The 10798-nt window shown below is 45.6% G+C and overlaps 1 protein-coding gene across 1 annotated transcript in view; it reads right to left on the bottom strand.

Annotated features, from left to right (window-relative positions):
* Positions 1-6920: 6920 nt before the first annotated feature.
* LOC137377589 (SH2 domain-containing protein 1A-like) overlaps positions 6921-10798 on the bottom strand; it is a 75225-nt gene continuing 71347 nt past the window's right edge. Inside the window, exon 4 of the mRNA XM_068047381.1 lies at positions 6921-9620. Coding sequence (XP_067903482.1) covers positions 9574-9620 — 47 coding nt within the window. The 3' untranslated portion in view covers positions 6921-9573. The remainder of the gene's footprint in view (positions 9621-10798) is intronic.

Here is a 10798-nt window from a genome sequence, read left to right as displayed (position 1 = left end):
CACCACTGTGGGGGCTGAGTCTCCCCTCCTTGTAGCGAGGTGCGGCTCCTGCTCCATAGCTACCAACAGCAACATGGGACAAATTGAGATTTCAGAATGTAAGTGATTCTTGGTCATGAATACTTGCCTTACCTGCTCATGACATGTTGGAATTGGTACCTACCAAGCAGTGCTACCAAGCTACAAATTGAAACAATGAGAAAAAATAAATAAGTATCATTGGGGTAAAAATGAAGCATTTTTATCTGTTAGTTTTTCAAATCGTTCCATTATTGTTTTCAGTGTACACTGGGTGAATTTTGGTTTCTGTTTCTGCAAGATACATTTTGATCAGGAAGGTCAACAGACAATTAGTATGCATCTTGAGTTCTGTTTCTGGTCCACTAATAGAGAGGTTAGTATGTTAATTGTTTGATTCCTTTTCATTTCAAAACTTTTGTCATGCAGGCCCCCACCTGCCAAGAATGAGGCACGTTGGTTTTGTCATATGAACATTGATTTTTAACTGTTGCTGGAGCAAGGAAATGACTTGTTGAACAGATCACCCAAGGCTGGAAAAAATATTTGCATACTAACAGACGGTGCTTGTATATTCCCTGACATATTCAACTCACAATAGGTGTTGATCACCGGACAGTGAAGGGGCGGGGAAGTGCATTCTAGGGCCTGCTAAGGAGGATACAATCCACAAGGGCCAGGACTGGTTAGACCAGCTGGTCGCATGACTAACTGGCTATTCCAGGGCTTTTTGAACTAGCCACAGAGAGTTTGCCAGAAAGTCTGTTTGCTCCTGGGCTGAGAGGATGTCTCCTGTCTGCTCACATCTCTTTCTCGCAAGCCTCTGAATCCAATGAAGACACATGAATCCCAAGAGAGAAAAGTCTCCAGTGAACAAGGTTTAAGAAGAATACCAGGTCCCAACGAAAAACAAGATCTACCTCCAATCAAGGACTCTACAGTGAGCTTGAAGAACCGGAACAAAAACTCTTCAGATATTGCCTCAAACCTTTTCACTTTATTTTTTTTCTGCTCTTTTCTGTCTCTATTTGCATGTGTGCATTGCGTATGCATGTTAGCATGGGTACATCGTTTAATAAATTTTAACTTTTCTTCTTCAAACCTAAGAAACCCTGTCTGTGCTGGTTCCTTTGCTTTATAATTGGAAAGCAGTAAACAAGGATTCACCAAAGAGCAGCTAAAAACACGGTGTGTTTAAAATTAAACCCTGTTACGGTAAGACCAGGTGAAGGCTGAGAGGGAACCCTAGACCCCTTTCTCACCTGGTCATAATGCTTTCGAAACATGAGGGTTTCTAGGCTTGCTGTTCAAGCATTCTCGAATTCAACACTTTGAAATAGCAGATAACCTGTGCAATTAAAGAAGCTAGAATGTCTTTTGTTCTAAAATGTCTTCACAGGATCTTGAAACAATTTGACGAAATGCTTGACAGCTCTGTCTGAGGCCTGTCAGGGTCAGGGTTAAAGATTGACTATAATTGTTTAATGAACAGCGTAGTGCCTCGGAGCATCCAATTTGGGGTATATCTGCAATTGGTTGAGCCTAACTAGTTGGCAGAGGAGTTAGGCTAATTTAACGCCTTGATAATGTTTTGCCATATAGGAAGTGAGTAACCATTTCAGACATTTGGTTACCTTGGTATTTTGATATACCATAAGGTTTATAAATTATTATAAATACACTATTTTGACAAGTACTGTCCATTTAACTATTCCATATTAATTAAATAGTCTATTGAGTTATACCTTGAACCTTATTCAGATAGCACATATATTCAATTTGGTAACTGAAGGCAAAAACATGTAGCAGCACATTCAGTAAACGGGAGTAGTATTCTCTAGTCAATCCCTGGATCTCAATATTGCTTAACCAGGTAAGTGGTCTGACATAGTCATATTCACAGAACCATACTAGTAACTAATGTCCCAGACATTCCCATCACCATCCCTGGGTATGTCCTGTTCCACCTCAACATTGACTCTGGACTCCATGAAATCTCATGACACCAGATCCATCTTAGAAAAGGAAAATTTCTGCCTTGCCATTGGGCAAGAAAACCGATCACCCTCCCTCAGCTAATGATTCAATACTCCTCCATGTTAACCACCGCTTGGAAAAAGCACTGAGGGTAGCAAGAGCACAGAATATACCCTGGGTGGGAGACTTCAATGCCCATCACCAAGATTGGCTCAGTACTACCATACTGACTGAGCTGACCGAGTCCTGAAGGATGCAGTTGCCAGACTAGGCCTGCAGCAGGCGGTGAGAAAACCAACTTGGGAGACAAACCAACTTGACCTCGTCCTCACATACGAACATATGGATTAGGAGCAGCAGTAGGCCATTTGGCCCCTCTGAGCCTGCTCCGCCATTTAATAAGATCATGGCTGATCTGATTGTGGCCTCAACTCTACTTTCCTGCCTACCCCTGATCCCCTTTGACTCCCTTGTTAGTCATGAATTTATCTACCTCTGCCTTACAAATATTCAATGACCCTGCCTCCACCGCTCTCTCGGGAAGAGAGTTCCAAAGACTCACAATCCCCTGAGAGAAAAAATATTCTCCTCATTTCCAACTTAAACTGTGTCCCCTAGTTCTAGTCTCTCCCACAAGGGGAAACATCGTTTCAGCATCCATAGAAACATAGAAAATAGGGGCAGGAGTAGGCCATTCAGCCCTTCGGGCCTGCTCCGCCATTCAAAAAAGATCATGTCTGATCGTTTAATTCAGTACCCTGTTCCCTCTTTCTCCCCATATCCCTTTGGCATTAAGAAATATATCGATCTCTTTCTTGAATATATTTAATGACTTGGCCTCCACTGCCTTCTGCGGTTGAGAATTCCACAGGTTCACCACCCTCTGTTGGAGATTTGGGCGGAGAAATGGCAGATGGAGTTTAATCCGGATAAATGTGAGGTAATGCATTTTGGAAGGTCTAATGCAGGTGGGAGGTATACAGTAAATGGCAGAACCCTTAGGAGTATTGACAGGCAGAGAGATCTGGGCGTACAGGTCCACAGGTCACTGAAAGTGGCAACACAGGTGGATAAGGTAGTCAAGAAGGCATACGGCATGCTTGCCTTCATCGGTCGGGGCATAGAGTATAAAAATTGGCAAGTCATGTTGCAGCTGTACAGAACCTTAGTTAGGCCACACTTAGAATATTGCGTGCAATTCTGGTCGCCACACTACCAGAAGGACGTGGAGGCTTTGGAGAGGGTACAGCGGAGGTTTACCAGGATGTTGCCTGGTCTGGAGGGCATTAGCTATGAGGAGAGGTTGGAAAAACTCGGATTGTTTTCACTGGAACGAAGGAGGTGGAGGGGCGACATGATAGGGGTTTACAAAGTTATGAGCGGCATGGACAGAGTGGATAGTAAGAAGCTTTTTCCCAGGGTGGAAGAGTCAGTTACTAGGGGACATAGGTTCAAGGTGAGAGGGGCAAAGTTTAGAGGGGATGTGTGAGGCAAGTTTTTTACACAGAGGGTGGTGAGTGCCTGGAACTTGCTGCCAGGGGAGGTGGTGGAAGCAGATACGATGGCGACATTTAAGAGACATCTTGACAAATATATGAATAGGAAGGGAATAGAGGGATATGGGCCCCGGAAGTGCAGAAGGTATTAGTTTCGGCAGGCATCAAGATCGGCGCAGGCTTGGAGGGCCGAATGGCCTGTTCCTGTGCTGTACTGTTCTTTGTTCTTTGTTCTCTGAGTGAAGAAATTTCTCCTCATCTCGGTTCTAAATGGCATACCCCGTATCCTGAGACTGTGACCTCTAGTTCTGGACTCCCCAGCCATCGGGAACATCCTCCCTGCATCTAGCCTGTCTAGTCCTGTTAGAATTTTATAGGTTTCTATGAGATCCCCTCTCATTCTTCTAAACTCTAATGAATATAGACCTAGTCGACCCAATCTCTCTTCATACGTCAATCCTGCCATCTCAGGAATCAGCCTAGTAAATCTTCTTTGCACTCCCTCCATGCACTGCAAAAGTAAGCGGCACTTTGTATCATGGCCCCACTGAACCTGGGTGTCCCCACAGAGAATGGCACATGTGTGCCACTGCCATGCCAAAGACAGGGAGGTTGGGCAGGGATGAATGGCGTGACATGAATGGATGAAAGTATGACAGAACTTTAGCCTTGTCTGCAGCTAAGAGCATGGCACCTACATGAGTGGCTCACCCAGTAGTGCACACTGAGCCTTCCCCCACTTTGGGCCCAGCACCCCTCTAGTTTCATGTGTCAGGTTGTTGCCTCGCCATTGTTAATCTCTGCCTCCTTGCTCCTCTGGGCAAAGAGAGCCCACAATGCTCGTGAGGCAAGTCGGACTGTTGGAAGAATGCCAGACATGCGGACGATGAGGAGGAGGCCCTCAAACTGGCTGTGACAGATGTGGACCGTGCATTTGGTGACTTTGAGCTTGGGGTCCTGGGTGAACATGCAGCCATTTGATATACACAATGATCAGTATAAAATCCTGCTGTTTGACACAATGCTGTCACAATCATTACATGCTCACCATAAAGACTGACAGTCTGCTCTTCTCATTGCAGGTCAATGCACTGAGTGGGCGATGGTGGCCCAGACACCTCCTGCACCTCAGAGGAAGAGACATCTTCAGAGGACGCAACATCCCATGACACTCCTGCACCTTCCACCAGTGCAGATACAGTCACCTAGGTGGGAATCCAGTCAGGCTTACAGTTGTGTTCACAAGCTGGTGAGATTACTGCACACATGCCCGAGCAGCTGACTGAGGCTGAGACAGCTGAGGTGCCTGACAGTCGGAGGACTGTGTGTGGCCAGGCCCATGCTGAGCCCCAGGCTGCTGATGACCCTCTGTTGTGGACAACACAAGCCATGCTAGAGCAGCAGCAGCAGTCATGGCAACATCTGGTAGAGATGCCACAGGCCATGTGCAGCCATCAGCAGAGGATGGGGGTGCCCATCCAGGTCATGACAGCTGCCGTGTCCAGGCATTTGAGCATATGGTGTTATTCATGGAGACAGCGGTGTCCCTCCAGGTGAGCCACATTCCATTAACATGCATTGACATAAAATGCCCCGCCGAGGCCATCAGATCCACAAATCAATAGCAAGGTGTGAGAGGGACCAGGAGCATGGAGACTACTCCTGTCCCTGGTCCTTCCTGGGAGGGCAGAGAGGTTAAACGAGCCTTGAGCTGAAGGAGGTGAACCTGCGCGCTATATCTGGGGTCCACCCTCAAGGTGCATCCATTGTGGCCATCGGCCCCTCTGCCCCTCCGCCAGTGGGTCAAGCTCCAGCAGCCATGACGTCTGAGGAGAGTTCTGCACTGACGCAGGAGTTCCCCAGCCAGCCGGGGCCTTCCAGGCCTCGTGCACACAGAGGATGACCTCCAAAGTCATCCACAGCCAAAGGACAATGAGATCAGTAGCTTTCCTAACACAGAAGTGGCAACGCAAGCATTTGCAAAAACCACCGTGACACAAATGAATCTGCAACAATGTAGAAAGATCAAAATCAATATCTTCTTCACTAACATGTGTGTTGTTTTTACTGCGTGAATGATATGTGCTAGCATGTACCAATCGTGTCTCCTCCCATTACATCATTGGCCTTTCAGAACTGCCTATGTATGGAATAACATCATTGCCATGCCAGTATTACTCAAGTGCATCTCCACGGATGCAGTAATATGGACAATAGCTCAGAATGCTGATGCCAATATTGGTGGACACAAAGATGTTGTAGATGCGGACTGCTGCACAACAGCTGAACGAGGGTACTGTGTGGTTTGCAGAACCCATGGTGGTTCCTCTTGCGTGGAGAACCTTTTGTCAATGAGGCGCTGCCGTGCATCACAAGCTCTCTGTCCTCCCATGCACCTTCCTGCTGTAAATCCTCATCGTCTGAGTATGAGTGCTGCTCATGTCCGTCCTCATTCTGCAAGGCCTCCCCTCTATTGAGTGTGTAGTTGTGCAGAGCACAGCAGACAGCAATGATGCAAGCTACCCTTTCTGGCTCGTACTGCAGGGCACCACCCGATCTATCCAGGCAGCAGAAGTATGCTGGCTCAATGGTGGCTTCGCAGCTCTGTGGCTGGCATTGTATCTCCCCTCTGCAGCAGTGGTGGGGTGTCTCACTGGTGTCAGCAGCCATGTCTGCAAGTGGTAGCCCTTGTCTCCAAGAAGCCACCCCTCCATCTGAGCCAGTTCAGTGAACAGGAACGGCAGCTGGGACTGACACAGGATGAAGGCGGCATGGCAACTGCCTAGAAAGCGGGCACAGATTTGCATGAAGCGTTTCCGGTGAGCGCATGCAAGCTGCACATTGATTGAGTGGAACCCCTTAGGGTTTACATATTCAGGTGGTCGCCCGGTGGGAACCTTGATGGTCACAAGGGTGCAGTCTATGACCCCATGCACCTGTGGGAATCCCATGATGGAGCCAAAACCGATGATCCTCTGGGCCTGGCTTTCAGGGTTCGTAGTGAAGCGGATGTAGTCACCAGCCCTCCGGTACAGGGCATCGGTGACCTCCCTGATGCAGCAGTGCACTGCTGACTGTGTGACCCCACAAAGGTCTCCGGTGGGCCCCTGAAATGATGCAGAGGCGGAAAACTTAAGAGTCGTTGTCACTTTGAGGGCCACAGGCATAGGATGTCCACTGAAGCCCCTGGGCTGCAGGTCATCATTGAGCAGGGTATGGAGATGTGTCACCACCTCTCTCGACATCCGCAGTCGCCTCTGATGCTGCTGCTCTGACATTTGCGGGTATGTCATGCAGGACCTGTAGATGGGTGGCAATCTGTAGTGGTGAGCTCTTCTTGGGGGGCCTCTACGTGGGCTTCACCTGCCTGCAGGTTTTGCCTGCGGCGCATAAGGATCCTCATGACAAGCAGCACTATGAACATACAAATATACTCAAATTCTTTTTATTAATTCAACGGTTTATGGTATAAAAACAAAAAATTATCGCCTGTCCATTACAGTGTATTTATTGGTTTTAATGAAGAAAGTCACTTGAGCAGCAAGCCATTATTTAAATACAAAGGAACCAATCTAGTCCAGTGGATAAAGACAATGCCTGGGGATAGGAATGAGCCATACAGACCAGAAAGTCTCAGGTTGGATTCTTGGTTGTTGTTGAGTTAGTGGCATTCATCCATGGTGGCAGATGACCCACCACAATTGGTCTCAATATCCCATGCTGGAGAGTGGGGGAATAAAATCACCTAGGCTTCCTGCTCATCATCATTATCTAGTGACAGCTGCTGGAAACTGTATTTGTGAACATTAGGTTAGATCAGGGTTGAGTTGTGCTTAAATAATGCTTGACTCATGTCAAGGTTGACACATGAAGATCAAGATACTAGATGTACAGTATGCAATGTCACTGCATTAGGAAGTAATTGGGGAAAATTCAAAGTCCAAATATAAAAATTTTACTATGGAAAAGCCTGACTGCAACTTCAGCTTTTAATTTTTCCACTTTTCTTGTCATTTAAACATCACCATTTCGGAAGCTTTCAGAGTAACAACTGACCAGCTCCAGATGAAAAGTACAAAAGAAAAAGCAAAACAAGTTGGTAAATCTCTAAACATCTAATCAAATTATGTGATGAATTGTTCAGAACAAGAGTTATGTATCATCACATTTCACAACTTAGGTAGTAAAGAAAATGTACTCCGAATGAGAAAGAAAAGGTTGAAGGGGGAACATGACTATTGGGAGATCAATCCACTTCTTCAAAAGAAATTGGCTCAGAATATCGATCAACTAAACACAAATTAGGAAATAACTCAAGCATGTTTCACAGAAACTATTTTTAAAAAGGTTTCAGTAGCAGTCCATTATAGCAGATATCAAGAACATTTGCCTCGTAACCACATATTGACATGTTCACATCTCAAGCCCACCTATCACTTCACTCTACTTGAGATCCCTTTTTCTTTGAATATTATATGTACCTTTAACAAAAGTAACCCCTGCTACTGCTATCTTTTTCTTGGCACTAAAATACATGAAATAATTTATTCTGGTTAGTAATATGTCTCAACCAAATTCAGGGGGAAATCATTGTGAAAAACTGCTAAGTTGATAATGGTAAATTGCTATGGCTCATAATGAAGTGTTGTTGTGTAATCCATGTACAAAACTGAATCACTATGTGGCCATATAATTATAATCCCACCACCGCCGATGAAGAGCCAGCTCATCAGGCTTTCTATGCCAGTTGTGACTGTTGTTGAGCTGAGGAAAGACATTTTACACCCAGACACAGAGAGAATCTGTTGAGAGAAAATGGTTCTTCACTAAGTGCAGGAAATTTCCTGCTGTGTCCTTGGAGGGAGATTATCAGGACCAATCTCTCGCCAAGACAAGAGGTCAGGACAACCCCTGCAGGAAGTCAGGGGCCGGAATTTTATGTTGGGCAGGAGGCCAGACAAAAGTTGGGGGCAAGCCAACCTTTGCCGGGCCTGGGAGCCATACCAGGATTTTACATAGCCCAGGCTCTTAATTGGTCTTGGGTAGAACTTCCGCCCGTCTGAGGCAGGAATTCCTGCCTCCAAGAGCTGCTGGCCAATGAGCCGGGAGCGGTGGCCACTGCTGGGACTGCAAACAGTCACAACAGGATCGTGGATGCCGACCACGGAAGAAAGGTAAGTTTTTGGGGCCTCGCCAGGGTCAATCGGCCAGGCCGCGGGGAGGCAAGGGGGGTTGGCTGGGGGGGTTGGGGGTGGACTTTATTTCAGTGGGAGCAGTTGGGGCTTTGGGGGGCCCTCCATGGGACACAGGGTGCCCAAACAGGATGACCCCCCCCACCCCCAGCCCGCAAAGAGGCCGCCAAGTCGAGGGGCCTGAGGCGCCTGTCAGCTGCTGGTAAAATACCCACGGCAACGGGAGGAGGCCCTTAAGTGGCAGTTAATTGACCACTTAAGGGCCTTGATCGCCGCCGCCCCAAGTAAAATTGCAGCAGGAGCGTGAAGGCATCAGGAACGGCGCCCCCCGCCTCCCACTCAATTTTATGCACCCCCCCCTCCCCGCCCCCAGCCTCACCAGCAGCCCGCTCCTCTGGGGGGGCATAAAATTCCGGCCACGGCCTCTATATTTACAATGGAAATTTGTTTTCATTTTTTGTATTGCTCCAACCTTTGCAAAAAATCTTTTAAAATTAGATCAGTCAAGCAGTAAAAAAATAAACTTTTTTTTTTCTGTTGAACACCAGTGGTTGTTTTAGAACAATATGAAAGGTTCAGAGATCCCTTTAACAAGTTTTGGAAAAAGATAAATAAATAAATGAAATATTAAGAGCCCTCTGCTTCACCAAGAACTTGAGCATTGAAGTACGCCAGAACTTATGATTCAAACATATATCAAGAACAGTAATTGCTGGTTAAGCATCTGGTACTCTGGTAAAAAGAAAATAATATTTAGAATGTTGATCAGTGCACACAACCACCAAAGATCAATGAAGATATATTCAGGTTAACTGCTGCAGCCCATTTCAACAGCACTTATAGTAAGTTCAGTCCTACATCAAGTTAGTAATTTTAAAAAGAGCATGTAATCATTCAGCTGGTTGCATCATGAGATAATCTTCTTCCGATTCAACACCTGAAAAACAAGTAAAAAAACAATATTATAATGATGATTTTACTTAATAAAACCATATGAGAATTGCACGTGTTACCTTTAAATCACAGTGAAGTTTATGCATAGGGATATACGGCACAGAAACAGGGCATTCAGACCAACCAGTCCATGCCGGCATTGCTTGTGGGCTAAAGGTAGTTCCTCAGTCTAGTACTAGGCCATGTAGACTAGAAAGCTCCTGGTTCAAGTTCTGGTCTGTGCTGATCTCAGTTGTGTATTTGGCTTCAGTGCCTGTCCTAGGCTTTTGAAGAGGAGGAAACCTCAGCTAGAGTTTCTACTGCTGGTCGCTATCCAGTGGTATCAGCTACAAAGCGTGTGTCAGGTGAGATCCCTCATATTGTCAATGACAACAATAACTTCCATTTATATAGCAAATTCAATGTGGAAAAACATCCCCAGGCAAATCACAGACAGATAGTTGGACAAAACTTTACAATGAGCCAAAGAAGGAAATAATTGAAAGGGAGATTAAAAGCTTGGTCAAAGAAATAGGTTTTAAGAATCCTAAAGGACAAGAAAGAAATGTGGAGGCGGAGAGGCTTAGGGTGGAATTTCTAGAGCTTACTGCCTAGATGGTTGAAGGCACGGAGGCCAAAAGTGCAGCTTTGGATGCACAAGTGGTCAGAGTTGGAGGAAAGTTTTTTAAATAAAAATGTCTTTCAAATTCTTAGTGAAACTCAACAATATCTTCAATCTGCTGAACAAATCCTGTCCGCAAAAACCTGATTATAGGAAAATGTTAAACTAGGCATATTTTATAGGTATCAAACCAATAGTCCTTTTCTGATTGGCAGGATGTGACGATATGTTATATCAATGACTTAGATAAGGGGAGCGATGGCATGGTAGCTAAATTTGCAGATGACACAAAGATAGGTAGGAAAGTATATTGTGAAGAGGACATAAGGAGGTTGCAGACTAATATAGATAGGTTGAGTGAGTGGGCAAAAATCTAACAGATGGAGTCTAATGTAAGGAAATGTGAAGTTGTTCACTTTGGCAGGAAGAATAAAAAAAGCAGAGTATTACTTAAACAGAAAACGACTGCAGAATTCTGAGGTGCAGATGGATCTAGGTGCTCAAGTGCATGAGTCACAAAAGATGCAGGTACAGCATATAATAAAGAAGGCTAATAGAAT

The sequence above is a fragment of the Heterodontus francisci genome, chromosome 15 (assembly GCF_036365525.1).
Source record: "Heterodontus francisci isolate sHetFra1 chromosome 15, sHetFra1.hap1, whole genome shotgun sequence".
Taxonomy (NCBI): domain Eukaryota; kingdom Metazoa; phylum Chordata; class Chondrichthyes; order Heterodontiformes; family Heterodontidae; genus Heterodontus; species Heterodontus francisci.
Note: the sequence above shows the minus strand (reverse complement) of the source record. Positions and strands in the feature narration are given on the sequence as shown.